General features: G+C 45.0%; 1 protein-coding gene across 11 annotated transcripts in view; it reads right to left on the bottom strand.

Moving 5' to 3' along the window:
• The window catches only part of LOC147339722 (uncharacterized), a 496,256-nt gene that overhangs the window by 161,421 nt on the left and 315,069 nt on the right, over positions 1–19,766 (bottom strand). For 5 of the 11 annotated variants that reach the window (XR_015158993.1, XR_015158991.1, XR_015158989.1 and 2 more), the window contains one exon: positions 5,430–5,541. The exons of the other annotated variants lie outside the window; for them this stretch is intronic. Coding sequence is in view for 1 of the 5 variants with exons in the window: in XM_086387884.1 (XP_086244010.1) it covers positions 5,499–5,541 (43 nt within the window). In the remaining 4 variants the exon portion in view is untranslated. The remainder of the gene's footprint in view (positions 1–5,429; positions 5,542–19,766) is intronic. 11 annotated transcript variants of the gene reach the window in all.

Here is a 19,766-nt window from a genome sequence, read left to right as displayed (position 1 = left end):
ACCCCAGACTCTGTCTTCAAGTCGGTTCTGCCTAATGGCTCAGAACCGACTTGACAAATACTCAGACATTGTTCCCCTAATCTGTGTAAGCGAAACTATTTGTATGGTAACCTGCCTTTATACAAGATTCAAGTCAATTGTTTTATGGCCCAGGATGACTCTTCTGGTGCCAAGATTATCCCAAAATACATCTTATGGATGAGGGGCCTGGTGCCATTCTCTGAGTTTTAAGACATTCCTTTCTTTCATTAACAGACTGCTGAGTGACTATATAATATCCAGCTAAAAACTATCAGGGGGGTATTCTTTCTGCCCCCTTCTGATGCCTATGTCGGAAGCTTTCTCCATCTCCTTTATACTTTAATAAAACCTTATGACACAAAAGGTCTGAGCGATCAAGCCTCCTCTCTGGCCCTGGATTGAATTCTTCTCCTCCAGAGGCCAAGAATCCCAGCGTCTCCTCGTGGTTCAGCAACAATCTTGCAGTTCCATCCCTGATCCAGGAAGATCCCACTGTGCCTCGAAGCAGCTCAAAGCCCACAACTACGAAGCCTGTGTGCTCCAGATACAGAACCTGGGGGCCTAGAGCCAGTACTCGGCAGCAAGAGGAGCTGCCGTGAGAAGGCCGTGCTCTGCTCGTCTCCAGTTAGCCCTGGCTTCCCAAACCTGGAGAAGAGCCCCTGCAAAGGCCATGAAGACCCAGTGCAGCCAAAAGTAAATACATTTTTAAAAGAAAAGACTGTTAAAAAGTACTGGAAAAAAAAAAAGCAATGCTTAAGTACTAAGGAATCTACCCCCCACCCCTGCGGGGGGTCCACCCTGTTGAAAGTCATCCCTGATTTGTGACTTTCTGCTCAAAGTCCTTCAAATGCAACATGCCTTCTCCTCAGGTGTATAGTGGGGATTACTTCAGTTCAGTTCAGTTGCTCAGTCGTGTCTGACTCTGCGACCCCATGGACTGCAGCACACTAGATTTTCCTGTCCATCACCAACTCCCAGAGCTTGCTCAAACTCACGTCCATCCAGTCGGTGATGCCATCCAACCATCTCATCCTCTGTCGTCCCCTTCTCCTCCCGCCTTCCATCTTTCCCAGCATCATCTTTTCAAATTCGCATCAGGTGGCCAAAGGATTGGCGTTTCAGCTTCAGCATCAGTCCTTCCAATGAACATTCAGGACTGATTTCCTTTAGGATGGACTGGTTGGATCTCCTTGCAGTCCAAGGGACTCTCAAGAGTCTTCTCCAACACCACAGTTCAAAAGCATTACTTGAACATCCACAAATATATGGATTATAATTTTTTTTCACAGAAACTTATACACAATATTGGGCTTCAGGGTCACAAACACTTGGACACAACTGAAGTGACTGAGCATGCACACACGCATACACGGTACAGGATTTCTAGCATTTGTAATAAAGACAAGAGTCCTAAGATTCAAGCGGAAATTCTCTTTCTACTAATAGGCGATGTTAATCGAAATCAGAAATTTAAATGTGTTCGACATTTGAAACACACTATTTCACTTCTTTAAATTTATTCTACAGAATTTCTCACCTGAGTGTACTCTGGCCTTCCTACTGCTTATGCTGGTTTTAACAGCTGAACATCAGAAATTACCTGTTATTGGAATAACCGATTAATGGTGTGTTTAAAGACATCAGGACGTAACTGTAATATAGTATGATGCTTCAGCTATTAAAGCAGAAAGTGTTAGTCACTCAGTTGTGTCCGACTCTTTGCAACCCCATGGACTATAGCCCGCCAGGCTCCTCTGTCCATGGGGATTCTCCAGGCAAGACTACTGGAATGGATTGCCACTTTCTTCTCCAGGGGAATCTTCCCAACCCAGGGATCAAACCCAGGTCTCCTGCATTGCAAGCAGATTCTTTACCATCTGAGCCACCAGGGAAGCCACAGGAATAGCTACATAGGAAAAAAGGGAAATGAGGATAGTCAAAACATTTTAAGTGAAAAGAATCTCAAAACAGAACACCGTCAGAACACAGTGGAGACCTTAGAGAGCAAAGCATCTTTATTGTTCAATTCTACCTTCGGACCTTTTCCACAATGCGTGTGTCACAACGCCTTCTGGTTTCATTTAGATCTACAATATATTTCAGATACGATTTTTCCTTCTGGGCTAACAATTTTATGAGCTTTTTAAAAGTTAACTGGAGACTTTGTTTCCTCCAGACATGTACCATTGTGTTAAATGCAAGTATGAAAAGGATGTAAGGTGATGTTTAAACACTTAGTGAGTGAAGTCGCTCAGTCGTGTCTGACTCTATGAGACCCCATGGGCTGTAGCCTACCAGGGTCCTCCGTCCATGGGATTTTCTAGGCAAGAGTTCTGGAGTGGGTTGCCATTTCCTTCTCCAGGAGATCTTCCCGACCCAGGGATTGGACCTGGGTCTCCTACACTGTAGGCAGACGCTCTACTGTCTGAGCCACCAGGGAAGTCAGCTTAAATATTTAAACCAAAAGTAAAGGTTGTGGTCAGAATAAAAAGGGGAGGGTGGGAAGAAGGGAGAGAGATAGACAGACAGAGACTAACTTGTGAGTTGCATCAAAATCTTTCATGGAGGAGGAATTGAGACCCAGTTCAGTTCAGTTCAGTGAAGTCGCTCAGTCGTGTCCAACTCTTTGCGACCCCATGAACCGCAGCACACCAGGCCTCCCTGTCCATCGCCAACTTCTGGAGTTTGCTCAAACCCATGTCCATCGAGTCTATGATGCCATCCAACCATCTCATCTGTCATCCCCTTCTCTTCCCGCCTTCAATCTTTCCCAGCATCAGGGTCTTTTCCAATGAGTCAGTTCCTCGAATCAGGTGGCCAAAGGATTGGAGTTTCATCTTCAGTGTCAGTCCTTCCAATGAACACTGAGGACTGATCTCCTTTAGGATGGACATCAGTCACTACAGGAATCCAATTACAGCAGTTTAACCAAGCAGAATTACGATAGCTTAAATGAGCAGAGTCCACCAGAACACCAGAAGAAAAACAAAAACCAAATCAGGTCACCACGGATAGTTTAAGCTAAGGTCAGTCAGTTCAGTCGCTCAGTCATGTCCGACTCTTTGTGACTTCATGGACCGCAGCACGCCAGGCCTCTCTGTCCATCACCAACTCCCAGAGTTTACCCAAACTCATGTCCATTGAGTTAAATTAAAGTGGTTTCCTAACAATTTGTTGCGACGTGGCCCCAGGCTATGTGCGGCACTGTGAAAACGGGATGTCCCCCCACAACTGCCTCAAGCCCCCTGCATTAGCTGAACATTCCAAGTTTGGACCCCTAAACCGCAGTTAGCAAATCAGGTAGCTGTTTTCCACCTCTTGGGGCGGACGACCAGCCTGCCTCCAGAGTCAACACTCTCACGGCACAAGAGAAGTGCCCTTAACGTGGGGAAGATGTCTTTAACAGCCCCTGGGTCTGGCTAAGACTGGGGAAATTTTCAAGCTGTCTCTTTAATAAGGGGCAACCGACATTTCCATAGGGAACTGGGATTTTTCCCTTCCCTTCGACGGAGGCAGATAAATCACCCCAAAAGGAAGCGGGCTTAGTTATGTCACTTGCTAATGTGTCTGCCAAGACAGAGACACCATGGCCATTGATACAGACATTTCCATCCATTTCTGCAAGAGACAGAAGGTTCACAATCTAGGGAGTTTCCCCACAGCTGGAGCCCTCGGGGTGCTACTGCTGTGAAAATAACGAGTTCCTTCCAGACAGATGCCAGTGGTGGGATTAGGTATCCTTAACTAGCCACCCCGTGCTAGACTACCTCATCCCAGAGCCTGTGGCCTGTGGGTACCAGTTATTTTTCTCATCTTCCCAAACTCCCTCTGACCTTTTAATCCTTTTCTTTGCACAGTTTAGGAGATGCAGACAACGGAATTAATGCACAGATACAGTTTAAACAGCAACGATGATATTTTTTATTTCATTGAAAGTAGTCTTCAACATCCACAAAGAGGGATATCGTGGAAACAAGAGTAAAAATATTTCTTGATATTAAATGGTTCTCTAAAAGCGGTCCCTGGAGCAATAGTATCAGTACCGCTTGGGAAACTTTTGGAAATAGAATTGATTGTGCCCTACACAGATTGACAGAATCAGGAATTCTGGGGGTGCACCCAGCTCTCCACCATTAACACTCTGGGTGCTTCCAACGTGCAGGGAAGCTTATAAGGATTCAACACACTTTGAAAAAAAAAGAATCCTCTGCTGTCATACAATATTGTCAGTGATACAGTGTCACTTCTATATTTATATTTCATAGTTGAAACTCACTTTGTATTAAAAAAAAAAAAACCTAGCCATTTTCTACTAAAAACACTATTTTCTAATTATCGTTAATTGGCTTTCCTAGTAGCTCAGTTGGTAAAGAATCCACCTGCAATGCAGGAGACCCTGGTTCGATTCCTGGGTCAGGAAGATCCCCTGGAGAAGGGATAGGCTACCCACTCCAGTCTTCTTGGGCTTCCCTGGTGGCTCAGCTGGTAAAGAATCTGCCTGCAATGTGGGAGACCTGGGTTCTATCCCTGGGTTGGGCAGATTCCCTGGAGAAGGGAAAGGCTACCCACTCCAGTATTCTGGCCTGGAGAATCCCATGGACTGTATAGCCCATGGTTAATTAACTGACTTGTTTACAAGGAGTGGTAAACTTATTCACAAGACGTGCCTGTGGTTAATTAATTAACTCATTTACAAGTGGCGGTAAACTTGTATACAAGATGAGGTTGCGGTTAATTGATATCCGTGTGTGACAGTCTGTATGACTTTCTCGTCTTTGAAGGCTCACCTGAAGAACTCATGAAACGAGGAGACAGCTAACAATAGCAGCGCTGGGCTAGTATTAATGATACTCAGGATAATAATGAGTTTGGTAGGTTGATGCATGCAAACATGGGATCTCTGTTGTGCCAGACGCCAGGCCCTGATTATTTCATTGCAGCCTCGTGGTAGCCTTATGATACAGAGCTCCATACATCTGCATCTGACCCAGAAGACCTGGGCTGCCCAGTGGAGGACCAGTTCATCCCAGAGCACATGGCCTATGGGTGCAAGTTTCAGGCCCCGGGCTGGAGAGCTCCTGCTCCCCGCTCTGCGGCGGCCCCTGATCCATCAACACAACCACAGTCAGATTCCTTCTGGTCAAAGCCGACAGTTACTTTTTGGGCCTCCCGGTAACCTCTTTGCAGAGAGACATCTTTACCATACGTATTCTGATTCAAGGGAATACAGATAAGGCACTGCGGTCACGATTGTAACTGAGCACCGTGGAGGTCCCCCAGGGTTCAGACCATGCGTGTGCAGGGACAGGTCAGTGTGACCCGCCACGTGGGACCTGGGAGGGGACGATGGGGAGACAGGCCTCTCTCCTTTGTGATCAGGACAACACCGCTACGCCCAGCTCACTCACGTTTTGTGGGTCCAAGCCTGGTTTGGGCAGCAGTGCCGTGATGGGGGAGGCGGTCTTTGTTCCAAGATGTTACTTCGCATAAATCACGTGCCAGCACCTGAGTCCCCAGCATCTACCCACAGAAAGAGAGAAATTAAGTTTGCTCTGGACGCATGAAAGGACAGCCAGAGAACTGTAAGAGTTGATAAGGTGTTCAATGAACTCAAATGACGACACTCAAGACATTTGTAGGCATGCTCAATTTCAGAGTTTATATCTCAACTGTGGGATCAAAAAAGATCTTGGTGCAACTTATGACTGTATCCTGCCTACATGTTCCCCTAAGATGGTAAAGAGTCTGCCTGCAGTGCGTGAGACCTGGGTTCAATCCCTGGGTCAGGAAGATCCCCTGGAGAGGGGAATGGCAATCCACTCCAGTATTCTTGCCTGGAGAATCCAATGGACGGAGGAGCCTGGTGGGCTACAGTCCGTGGGTCGCAAAGAGTCAGACACGACTGAGCAACTAACACAAGAGTTCTACCATATCTGGCCTTGCATTTAGGTCTTTAATTATGAGTTTATTTTTGTGTATGGTGTTAGAGAGTGTTCTAATTTCATTCTTTGACATGTAGCTGTCCAGGTTTCCCAGCACTTATTGAAGAGACTGTCTTTTCTGCACTGTATGTTCTTGCCTCTTTTGTCATAGATTAGGTGACCATGGGCGTGTGGGTTTAACTCTGGGCTTTCTATCATGTACCACCTGTCTTTCTGTTTTTGTGCCAGGACCATACTGTCTTGATGACTGTGGCTCTGAAGTAAGAGAGTCTGATTCCGCCAGATCCATTTTTTCTTTTTTAAGATTAATTTGCCAAAAAAAAAAAAAAAAAGAATAATTTGCTAACTTGTGGTCTCTTGTGTTTTGATACAAAAATGGTAAAATTTTTGGACATAAGTGGCGGCAAGATCTTTTTCGATCTACCTCCTAGAGTAATGAAAATAAAAACGAAAATAAGCAAACGTGATCTAATTAAACTCAAAAGCTTTTGCACACCAAAGGAAACCATTAATACAAAATGCAAAGACAATCTTCAGAATGGGAGAAAATATTTGCAAATGAAGCTAATGACAAGGGACTAATCTCCAAAACTGGAGAAGAGAAAGGCTATCCACTGCAGTATTCTGGCCTGGAGATTTCCTTGGACTACAGTCCACGGGGTCGCAAAGAGTCGGACACGACTGAGCAACTTTCACTATCTCCAAAGTATACAAACAGCTCATGTGGCTCAATATCAAAAAACAACAACAACAACAACAACAACAACCGAAGCAAAAACTGGATAGAAGATCTGAATAGACATTTATCCAAAGAAGACATACAGATGGCTAAAAGGAGCACATGAAACGATGCTTCACATCACTAATTATTAAAGAGATGCAAGTCGAACCTACAATGGGGTGTCACTTCAGATTGGTCAGAATGGCCATCATCAATAAAAGCCTACAAACAATTAATGCTGGAGGGAGGTGTGGAGAAAAGGAAACCCTCTCACACTGTCGGTGGGAATGTACACTGATACAGTCGTTGTGAAGAACAGTACGGAGGTTCCTTAAAAACCTGAAAACAGATCTAGCCTATGATCTAGCCATTTCACTGCTGGGGATACAGCTGGAGAAAACCATGATTTGAAAAGATACACGCGCCTCAGCGTTCAGAGCGGCACTGCTCACGATATCCAAGACGTAGAAGCAGCCTAAATGGGCCCCAACAGAGGAACAGATGAAGAAGACGTGCTGTATACAGACAACGGAATACTAGTCACCGTAAGAAGAGAATGAAATCATGCCATACGCGGCAACACAGACGGACCTCCAGACAGTCATACTGTGTGAAGTAAGTCAGAGACAGACCGACAAATATCATATGACATCTTGCATATGTGGAATCTAAAAAAAAAAGATACAAATGAACTGACAGAATGGAAACAGGACCACAGATGTGGAAAAAAAAAAAAAAACCAACTTATAGTTACCAGAGGGTAAGAGAGGGGGAAGGGATAAATTAGACCAGGATTGGACACATTTAGACACAATTCTATATACAAAACATATAGGTAAAGTCATAAGACCTAGTACATCATGAGAAACGCTGGGCTGGAAGAAGCACAAGCTGGAATCAAGATTGCCGGGAGAAATATCAATCACCTCAGATACGCAGATGACACCACCCTTATGGCAGAAAGTGAAGAGGAACTCAAAAGGCTCTTGATGAAAGGGAAAGAGGAGAGTGAAAAGGTTGGCTTAAAGCTCAACATTTAGAAAACGAAGATCATGGCGTCTGGTCCCATCACTTCATGGCAAATAGATGGGGAAACAGTGGATGCAGTGCCAGACTTTGGTTTTTTGGGGGCTCCAAAATCCCTGCAGATGGTGATTGGAGCCATGAAATTTAAAGACGCTTACTCCTTGGAAGGAAAGTTATGACCAACCTAGATAGCATATTCAAAAGCAGAGACATTACTTTGCCAACAAAGGTCCATCTAGTCAAGGCTATGGTTTTTCCAGTGGTCATGTATGGATGTGAGAGTTGGACTGTGAAGAAGGCTGAGCACCGAAGAATTGATGCTTTTGAACTGTGGTGTTGGAGAAGACTCTTGAGTCCCTCGGACTGCACGGAGATCCAACCAGTCCATCCCAAAGGAGATCAGTCCTGTGTATTCATTGGAAAGACTGATGCTGAAGCTGAAACTCTAATACTTTGGCCACCTCATGCGAAGAGCTGACTCATTGGAAAAGACCCTGATGCTGGGAGGGACTGGGGGCAGGAGGAGAAGGGGATGACAGAGGATGAGATGGCTGTATGGTATCACCGACTTGATGGACATGAGTTTGAGTGAACTCCGGGAGTTGGTGATGTACAGGGAGGCCTGGCGTGCTGTGATTCATGGGGTCGCAAAGAGTTAGACACGATTGAGCGACTGAACTGAACTGAACTGAATAGGACCTACTGTTTAGCATAGAGAACTCTAGTCAATATATATAATGACCCATATGGGAAAAGAATCTAAAAAAAGAGGGGATGTATGATATGTCCAGCTGATTCATGCTGCTGACCAGCAGAAACTGACCCAACAGTGTAAATCAACTATGCTCCCAGGAAAATTGAAATAAAAACCTATTGGATAGTTTGTATCTAACCTGTACGGTATAAAGTAACACAGTTTATGTTTCAACTGTGTGTGTGTGTCTGTGTCTGAGAGTCAGAATGTGTGTTTTGTGTGAGAGGAAATACAAATATCCATAACCTGTCTTACTGACTCGGACACACACACATATAGTTGAAACATAAACTGTGTTACTTTATGCCATATAGGTTAGATACAAACTACTATCCAATAGGTTTTTTTGGAACAGGCAGGGTTTCCCTGATAGCTCAGTTGGTAAAGAATCCACCTGCAATGCAAGAGCTGCTGCTGCTGCTAAGTTGCTTCAGTCGTGTCCGACTCTGTGTGACCCCATACACGGCAGCCCACCAGGCTCCCCCGTCCCTGGGATTCTCCAGGCAAGAACACTGGAGTGGGTTGCCATTGCCTTCTCCAAGGCATGAAAGCGAAAAGTGAAAGTGAAGTCGCTCAGTCGTGTCCGACTCTTCATTACCCCATGGACTTGCAGCCTACCAGGCTCCTCCACCCATGGGATGTTCCAGGCAAGAGCACTGGAGTGGGGTGCCATTGCCTTCTCCACAATGCAGGAGACCCCGGTTCAATTCCTGGGTCCGGAAGATCCCCTGGAGAAGGGATAGGCTACCCACTGCAGTATTCTTGCCTGGAGAATCCTGTGGATGGAGGAGCCTGCTGGGCTGCTGTCCATAGGGTCGCACAGAGTCAGACAGGACTGAAGCGACTTGGCGGCAGCAGCAGCAGCCGCATCGCTCTCATTAGCGCCTGAACCACTGTTTCATTCCCCATCCGTGGGGTCCCTCATGCCAAAAAGGTTGGAGACTGCTGCTCTATGCAACAGTGAAACGTACACTTTAAAGAGGTGTGTAATATAGAATAAAGTATATAAATACATCTCCATAGCACTATTAAAGAAATACTGCTATACAACTGGGGGCGGAAAAAAGCCTTCAGTGAGACCTAGCTTCATGTGAGTTTAACTACGTCGTGTTTAACCCAAAGAAGGGAGGGTCGGCAGCACCACGAAAAATTATTTCATCTGTGTTCGGAATCCTTTGTGAGTTACTCCTGCATAACTGAAATGATTTTCAGAATCCTTGTGTATATCGTTGTGATGTGACTGAATTCCAATTGTTTTTTAGCTTGCTCACTATTCTTTTTCTTTTTTTGCTGTTACCTCTGTTTAATCAATATTTACATGACACATATTTGTAGACTCATCCTATGGATGCATATTAAGTCATCGTCATTTGTGTGATTTTTTGCGTGTGCGCTAATGGCGGTGGTAGGTGGTTTAGTCACTAAGTTGTGGCTTACTCTTTGCGACCGCATGGACTGCAGCATGCTAGGCTCCTCTGTCCATGGAATTTTCCAGGACAAGAATACTGGAGTGGGTTGCCATTTCCTTTTGCAAGAGATCTTCCCAACCCAGGGATCAAACTTGAGTCTCCTGCATTGCAGGTGGGTTCCTTACTGACTGAGCCACCAGGGAATCCCCCTGCACTCTAAAAGTTGGGAGCCCTAACCCTGTAACCTGCGTCCAGAGTGTTCCCGGACTAGGAGGGCTTGGCAAGTGGAGAGATGAGAGTAACAAAGACGTGTCTTTCCTCCCATGCATGCTTTACCACGCCACTGCACGTTCAGTCTCTGCAGTGCGTCCCCCTGACCAGCAGAAGCTAAGCTGTGTGCTTACTCTCAGTTGAGGGGGAGGGCTCACTTCTGGGAAAAGCGAGGCTTCCCATACCTAATAAACACTGACCCACAGCCGTAGCTTCACTTCAGCAAACGTCAAGTCCAAGCAGACTCACAGGCCCTGGGGTGTGTGGTCAAGATTCCCCAGCCATGGGCCCCGAGGACACAGGCAGACACACCGTCCATCACACCCACTGTGTACGGTCAGATTCCTACAGTTGATTGCTGAGATCAGACCTCGCGTGTGCTGCCCAGAACTGACTGTGCTCTGTTGCTAAGTTCTGCTGTGTGTTTTCTTGTACACACGTAGCCCATGGGAGGTGGCCAGCTGCCTACAACCACTCGAGGTGATTCTCTTTGGTCTTCCAGCCACTGTAGAGACATGGACTCCTGGTTTTATAAAGAAAACCATCAATTTATGGGGACTTCTTATGGGGGGTGGCCAGCGGCTAAGACTCTGCCCTCCCAATGCAGGAGGCCCAGGTTCAATCCCTGGTCAGGAGACTAGATCCTACGTGCCACAACTAAGCCTCACCACAGCTGAATAGATTGTTTTGTTTTTTTTCTTAAAGAGAGAGCAGATTATGAATGGAGGTGAAGCCCTGAACAGGTCCAAAAGCCATGCACTGGTGATGATTTGAAGAGAAAGGAGGAGAATAAGATGATCCTGCATGTGTGAGGCCATGTCCCATGGTGTGGTCACAGGAAGGCAGAGACTTCCAGGTAACCAGGACTTTCCTGGGTCAGAATCCCACCATGTCCAGAGTTCATCTGCTTCTCCTGGGTCCCAGGGGTGGGGGAAGGGGGTCCCTTTATTTCCACTCTCTCTTCCCGCTCTGGAGCCAAGAGATGATCATATTCATTCATAAGTGCCAGAATGAGAAAAGCAATCAAGATACTTGGCTCACCATCTCTTTTTTCACCAGTTAAGGAACATTAGGAAGGTTCTTTGCCTGCTCTTTTGGCAATTAGACAAGAGATATTTTCTGGACTTCATGTGCCTGGAGCTAGGCATAAAGTAAGGAAAAGTTATGAACAACCTAGACAGCATATTAAAAAGCAGAGACATTACTTTGGCAACAAAGGTCCATCTAGTCAAGGCTGTGGTTTTTCCAGTGGTCATGTATGGATGTGAGAGTTGGACTATAAAGAAAGCTGAGTGCGGAAGAATTGATGCTTTTGAACTGTGGTGTTGGAGAAGACTCTTGAGGGTCCCTTGGATGGCAAGGCGATCCAACCAGTCCATCCTAAAGGAGATCAGTCCTGGGTGTTCACTGGAAGGACTGATGCTGAAGCTGAAACTCCAGTCCTTTGGCCACCTGATGGGAAGAGCTGACTCATTTGAAAAGACCCTGATGCTGGGAAAGATTGAGGGCAGGAGGAGAAGGGGATGACAGAGGATGAGATGGTTGGATGGCATCACCAACTCAATGGATGTGGGTTTGGGTGGACTCCGGGAGTTGGTGATGGACAGAGAGGCTGGCGTGCTGCAGTTCATGGGGTCACAAAGAGTCAGACACGACTGAGAGACTGAACTGGACTGAACTGAAGGAAACCTGAGATATTGGAGAGACACATTTTAAAAAGCCTTGCTGCGGTTGCTGTTTGGTTGCTAGGGCGTACCCAACTCTTTGCGACCCCATGGAGTGCAGCACGCCAGGTTTCCCTGTCCTTCACTCACTCCCAGAGCTTGCTCAAACTCATGTCCATTGAGTGGGTGATGCCATCCAACCGTCCCATGTGAGAACACATGTGCTTACTCAGGAATCCTGGGCACGGCCCTTAGATGGGAATCTCCCTGTCAACTCTGCCAAGCCTTCAGTGTAGGGCTGAAAGTGAAAGTCTCTGAGTGGTGTCCAACTCTTTGTGACCCCATGGACTATACAGCCCATGGAATTCTCCAGGCCAGAATACTGGAGTGGGTACCCTTTCCCTTCTCCAGGGGAATCTTCCCAACCCAGGGATAGAACCCAGGTCTCCCGCCTTATAGGCCGATTCTTGACCAGCTGAGCTACCAGGGAAGCCCAACAGCACAAGGCTACTGGTTAACAATTGAGGAAATACACAGAGGAGACTGAGAAGGAAGGAGACATGTAACCCAGCTATCACTGGCTTGGCCAAAAAGTTTGTTCCGGTTTCTCCATACCCTGTTAGGTTCCCACACACATCGTATGGAAAAAGCCTGAATCCACTTTTGGCCAGTCCAACATGTTAGCCCTAGAAAACTGGTCCTTATGAACATGGAGCGCTTTCACATCCCAGGTCTATTCAAATGGACTCAACAGCATTCTCTCAGTACTTCCTGGCCACCCGGTGAACGCTTCGCGTGGCTCGAGTACTGGGTACTCTCAGATGTTATCAAGTCCACACTGCTGACACAGTTACTGTTAAACAAGGGCCTTCTCAAAGCTCGGTTTCTTTACCCACTTGCATGACTCAGGGAGGAAAATTCATGCACTTAGAGAGCAGTGGAAAGCATATTTGGAAGCAGCCGGATTTCTTACAAAGACTAATTTTAAATACACTCAGAAAAAAAAAATGCAAATATGTCATCTCACTTGACCATAGTAACAGCATCGGATTTAATGTTTTTCGGTCCAGACCATCTGGGCATGATTCTCATCGTTCGAAACTCTGTGGGAGCTATTTCGGTTGCGCTTGGGAAAGTTTCGTTTGAGTCACAAGTACGATGAGAACCTAGTCCTGTTGCCAAAATAGAAAGCTCTGTCTCTTCCCCCGCCGCCCCCCGCCTCACTCTCTGAGAAAATTGCTTTGGGAAGAATAATTTGGGACCTTAGAACAGATTTAGGAGCTGATGGGACTTGCCCTGGTGGTGCACTGGCCAGAACTCCAGGTTCTCAATGCAGCGGACCTGGGTTCCATCCCTGGTCAGGGAAATAGATCCCACATGCCGAAACTGAGTGTTCACCTGCCACAGCTAAGACCTGGTGCAGTCAAATAAATAAATAAATTTTTTTAATTTAAAAAGTTTTACATTAAAAAAAATTTTTTTAATTTACATTTTAAAAATTTAAAAATTTTACATTAAAAAATTTTTACGTTAAAATTTTTTTCATTTTACATGAAAAAAATTTTTTTACATTTTAAAAAATTAAAATTTTTTACATTAAAAAATCAAAAAATTTTACATTAAAATTAAAAAAATTTACATTAAAAATTAAACTTTTTACACTTAAAAAATTAAAAAAATTTACATTAAAATTAAAAATTAACATTAAAAATTAAACATATTTACATATAAAATAAAAAATTTACATATAAAAATAAAAAATTTACATTAAAATTAATTTTTACATTAAAAAATTTTTAATTTAAAGGAAAAAAATAAAAGACAGCTGAAGAACATTTCACACACCACCAGCTATCAATTCAGAGCTCAAGCAAATGACAGTCAGTTATCTATGAATGAGACAGTCTATCTTCCCCGTATTAGAAGAAACTCAGTCTGTTGCCATCCCATGCTGTTGATGTTTTTATGCTGTCGTTCCCCATGTCTACACTGCCCCTTCCCTGCGTCTACGCTATTCCTGACTGCATATGCCTTTGGATACGTTTAGTCTTGTTTCCTGAGAAAGCTCTGGAAGAGTACACACAGGCAGGGTGGTGATAGACTTACGCGTGAAGGAAACCAGTCTTTCAGCCTCTCTTTGCCTCCCTCCCTCCCTCCCCAGGTTCAAATTCTAGGGAAGCTGCTAAAAGAGGCTGCAAATCTCTGATTTGTAAAAGTGTCTGAATTTTACAAATCAGAGACTGTTTTCTCTTAAAACTTACACAGATGCTGTTACAACAGCAACATCAGACTTCTGAAGAGACAAACGCCACTTGCAGTCTTTCTACCCTAACACTTCTTCTAATTTACGGAAAAAAAAAATGGTACAGAGATTCTTCTTTACAAAGTACAGAGACACAGACAGAGAAGACAGACACGTGGAGATCAAGGCAGGGAGGTGGGTGGGATTAACTGGGAGACTGGGATTGATATACACCTACTACTGATACTGCCTATGAAATAGACAGCTAATGACAATTTGCTGTATAGCCTCTAGGGAATGCGCTGTGGTGACCTAAATGCATAGGAAAATCAAAAGAGGGATATATGTATGCATATAGCTCATTCACTTCGTTGTACAGCAAAAATCAACCCAACGCCGTAAAGTACCTGCACTCAAGAATTTAAAATAAAAAAAATTTTTTTGAAGCCCCCATCTTATCCTTACCCATATATTATAGATATATCATTGTTTAAATGGATCAATAACAGTGTAACATGTAGTACAACCCAATCCTTTATTTTAAAGGAATTCTTTGCCCTTGATTTGGCCTCTTGCAGAACTGGAATTTTACTCAAAAATTTTTTGAAAGAGCCACCGAATCCAGTAATACTCATGGAATATTCCCTCAAAAGATTCCTTAATTCAAACATCAGGAAATGCAGACTTCTGTATCCTTTTAAAGAAAGAAACAGCTTTAAGATTTCAGAAATCATTTCGGCATTCATATAGGAGTCCTGAGAAATGCTTCAGGGATTGACCAAACCCTCTGTTTAAAAAGTGCTCCTATGTCACATATGAGAGTGGGCAATTTTTCAGGATATACTCCATCATGTTGAGAGTTCAGGATGCCCACCTTTGTAGAAATCCAAGGTGGCCATGGGCACAGAATGAGTGAATGACAAGTAGGTGACGGGTCTCCTGGGCTACAAATAAGAGGGTCAACCTCAGCCAAGAGTTGAGTAGGTGCTTCAGGCTGCTCTTCTATGCTGACCTCAAAGTTGCCTCTCCTTTCATGGGTCAATCCCCCACCCTCATCATACAGATTATTCAACCTTGTTCACACTTCTTATTTCAGGGTCCCACTGAATAGCCAAAACTAAATGACTGTTATCAAGTCAAGTGTTCACATTTTTGAGTCCAGAGTCAAAGTGCTGTTGAACTTCATGAACCACGTCTAACACAAGGCCAAGAAGAAGATATTACCATTTATCAAAGGTTTATTGAAGAAAAGTATGCCAATACTCAAAAGACATTATGAGCATCTTTGAAAATAATTTAATTCTCTGGTGTTTAGAACAAGATTCCTTTCCTGCTGCTGCTGCTGCTAAGTTGCTTCAGTCCTGGCCGACTGTGTGCGACCCCATAGATGGCAGCCCACCAGGCTCCCCCGTCCCTGGGATTCTCCAGGCAAGAATACTGGAGTGGGTTGCCATTTCCTTCTCCAGTGCATGGAAGTGAAAGTGAAGTCGCTCAGTCATGTCCAACTCTCAGCAACCCCATGGACTGCAGCCCACCAGGCTCCTTCATCCATGGGATTTTCCAGGCAAGAGTACTGGAGTGGGGTGCCATTGCCTTCTCCATTTCCTTTGTATAAATTATCAATTACAAGAAAGGGCCTCCTCCATACATGTGTATGTATGGCTGAGTCCCTTTGCTGCCCACTTCCAATATAAAATTAAAAGTTTTTAAAAGGCCGGGGTGGGGGGGGGTCTCCTCTAATTTTTTTTTTTTTTAATGTCAAAAAAAGTGTAAAGTCTTTGTTTATTCCCTGAAGATTGTTTTATCTGAAGATTCATTTACATTTTAAGAGAATATAACTGGGTCAGTTTTAGGGGAATTATTTGCAGTTTCAAAAGGGACTAATGACCTGAGAAGCTTGCTTCCCTCCCCCGCTTTCAAAGGCCTTCTGGTTGACTGCTTTGCAGAGGTATTTGACTGCACTTTAATACTTATGCAGGGCTTCCCTGTTGGCTCAAGTGGTAAAGAATCTGCCTGCAATGCAGGAGACCCAGGTTGGATCCCTGGGTCAGGAAGATCCCCTGGATGAGGAAATGGCTACCCATTCCAGTATTCTTGCCTGGAAAAATTCCACGGACAGAGGTGCCTAGTAGGCTACAGTCCATGGGGTCACAAAGAGTTGGACTCGACTGAGCGACTTACACACTAATACTTAAAGCAACTAATTATCAAAGTCACTCATCTTGGATTTATGATAAACATGAAACATTTACAAAGATAAGATCTTAAGTAAAAACTGCTTATCCTAGGGCCTTTACCAAAATCACCATAAAAGGCTTCCCGATAGCTCAGATGGTAAAGGATCGGCCTGCAATGCAGGAGACCAGGCTTCCATCCCTGGGTCGGGAAGATCCCCTGGAGGGAAGGAAATGGCAACCCACTACAGTATTCTTTCCTGGCGAATCCCATGGCCAGAGGAGCCTGGTGGGCTATAGTCCATGGGAATCTCAAAGAGTTGGACACGACTGAGCGACTTACACACACAGAAGGTTCATTCAAGGGAATTTTGTCTATGGATTGTCTTTGTCCAACTCCAGCACTGGAATGATCCATAAAATGGACCCATGGAGCTAACAGGTGTGAGAAAAGACAACAGTAAATTACCGGAGACCAAGAGTCCAAACTCTGCAGAGAGCTAGGCTTCAGTTCTGTTAGCCGAGGATGAAATGTATGTAGTCATTAAACAAAGAAACAAACATCTATTGACCAATCTGGGTTCAAGCAGGGAGTTAGAATAGTAAGCTATTAAAAACAGAACGAAACCAAGTGCGTGTGCAAAGAAAGAGGACAAGGATCGTGAAATCACAATCCTTTTGGCAAGCAGCCAAAGCTTCATACAGACAGGTTGGCCGTCCAGCCTGCAGCGTGTTAAATCCCCGCCATGCCAGCCCCTCGAGGTCACTCCAGCCAGAATCTCTGGGCTAAGAGTCCACATTGGAGCTCGTCATCCAGGCCTCAGAGGTTACCTCCTCTAACTGCGGTCCCCAGGTCAGCAGCATCAACATCACCACGGTACCAAAGGGGAATGCAAAGGCTGAGCCTGAACCCAGAGAGCAACAGATGAGAGAGTCTGGGGGTAGGGGAGCGGGGGGTGGGGATACCACAGGGATCAGTGTTTCACAAGCCCCAGATACACACTTAAGATGTAGAACCACGGGCACAGCTCCTCTCGTGACCATTTTGCAAATGAGGACTTGAACGGAAGAGCTGATCGTCAAAGCTCTGCAAACTGGGAAGGGCTGTGGGCGAGACAAGAAACCTGTGCCACCAGGTGAGTTGGGAAGAATTTTAAAACTTTTTAACTCTCTCTGCTGATACGCAAAGTCCTGCTTTCAGTACTGTATTGATGGCTTTCGGTCATTCTCTTTAAGACCTGTGATAAACAGAACAACACAGAGTAGGTAATAAGAACGAATTACAGGGCTACGCAGGCTGTATTTTATATCAGAACGCAGCTGTTCCAGTGTCATAGGCTTGCTTCCTAATTACTTACTCTAATGCTCCATTTGTCTTCATAATGCGTGCACTTACCGCGTATCGTAACCGTGCCTCAAATAAAAATGGATTCACCATTCAGTTTATGTCAATTTTGTTTGAAGCTCTTTCTCCTAACTGCAACCCAGATGAGATGCAAATGATTACATTAAATTTGAGAGGTGAGCCAGGGAGCATTTAAGTGTCCATTCGAGATGGTATTTTGTTAAGAGCATACTAAATAAGATTAAGATCGTCTGGGATCTTAAGAGTACACACTGGACTGATTAACTCCTTAGTACAAAAGAACTATCAATACTGATATCAATACTGATCCTTCCATGGCTTTTACTTGTGCTGTTTGATTCTTTATTTTATTAATGGGCTTCCCGGGTGGCTCAGCTCGTAAAGAATCCGCCTGCAATGCAGGAAACCTGGGTTCGATCCCCAGGTTGGGAAGATTCCCCTGGAGAAGGGAACGGCTATCCACTCCAGTGTTCTGGCCTGGAGAATTCCATGGACTGTATCCATGGGGTCACAAAGTGTTAGGGATTATATTTTATTTTATCAGTATTTTATTTTATTAATATAAAGAACATCTTGTGGTTTTAACCATGTTATTACCTAGGCTAAAGTCAAGATGCAGCAAGAAAACAATAGGAGGAAACCCAGAAACACTTTTCACACCCATAAGCAGGATAAACAGAAAGAAAACAAAAGTAAAAGCGAACAGAATTACTAGTGCTGAAAAACAGAAAATGTGAAAGCACCTTCCACACACTTCATGAAATGGCAAAAAAGGACAGAGATGCTCCTACTGAACCGAACTGTCAAAAGTGAAAGGGAAAGTCATTCAGTTGTGTCTGACTCTGTGCAACCCCGTGGACGATACGGGGAGAATCCATGGGATTCTCTAGGCCAGAATGCTGGAGTGGGTAGCCTTTCCCTCCTCCAGGGGATCTTCCCAGCCCAGGGATTAACCCCAGGTCTCCCGCATTGCAGGTGGATTCTTTACCAGCTGAGCCACCAGGCATCTTCTCTCATCTACCTTTTTCTTTCAGAAGTATGGTTTTTCCAGTGGTCATGTGTGGATGTGAGAGTTGGACTGTGAAGAAGGCTGAGCGCCGAAGAATTGGATGCTTTTGAACTGTGGTGTTGGAGAAGACTCTTGAGAGTCCCTTGGACTGCAAGGAGATCCAACCAGTCCATTCTGAAGGAGATCAGCCCTGGGTGCTCTTTGGAAGGAATGATGCTAAAGCTGACACTCCAGTACTTTGGCCACCTCATGCGAAGAACTGACTCGTTGGAAAAGACTCTGATGCTGGGAGGGATTGGGGGCAGGAGGAGAGGGGACGACAGAGGATGAGATGGCTGGATGGCTTCACTGACTCGATGGACGTGAGTCTCAGTGAACTCCGGGAGTTGGTGATGGACAGGGAGGCCTGGCGTGCTGTGGTTCATGGTGTTGCGAAGAGTCAGACACGACTGAACTTCTGTTTTGCAAAAGAGCTATCTGTTAGATTTTTATATCTCAACTTTCCCTCATTATGAGACTAACTTTTCTGCGCTCCCCAAAGAAACGAGTATGCAGTATTGGTGTCTCCCACTTGGCCATTAAATTTTCATCTGTCACTGAAGGAGAAACCCAACATTTCCCGGGCTTATTCACGCTCCAGTTTTCACAGGCAGAAGGCTCCCTGGAGAAGGCGAGACCCTCCCATGAGCTCAGAGCCACAGCTATCTTCCCAGAAGGCATTTTGCCCTTCTTCTCAGTGAAGGAACTCATCCATGGATGCTCTCCTTGATTAACGACCCCTGATAAACTACTTTCCATGGTGGTTACTACAAGCCAGGCTCTGACTTCTCATGGCTCACCGTTCTTTTCTGCACCTACCTTCTCTCCTTACACAACTGCCACATGCAGCTTTCTGCCTCGCGGCAGAAGTGTTCAATATTTATTGATCATCCGATCAGTGATGAGTACTCATGAGAAAGCTGAGGTCCAGATTCTGTCTCCAGATAGAGTCCAAGACACTGACTTAGATTTGAAGGTCAGAGAAAACAGCAAGTATCTGAAAAACAGTTTAGCCGCTCAGACGTGTCCAACTCTTTGCGACTGCATGGACTGTAGCACACCAGGCCTCCCTGTCCATCACCAACTCCCAGAGCTTGCTCAAACTCAAGTCCATGGAGTCGGTGATGCC

Source organism: Bos grunniens, chromosome X (genome assembly GCF_055505025.1).
Source record: "Bos grunniens cultivar Pamir isolate PY7600 chromosome X, Bosgru_T2T1.0, whole genome shotgun sequence".
Lineage (NCBI taxonomy): Eukaryota > Metazoa > Chordata > Mammalia > Artiodactyla > Bovidae > Bos > Bos grunniens.
The sequence above is the reverse complement of the archived record's forward strand: the minus strand, read 5'-3'. Positions and strand labels throughout refer to the sequence as shown.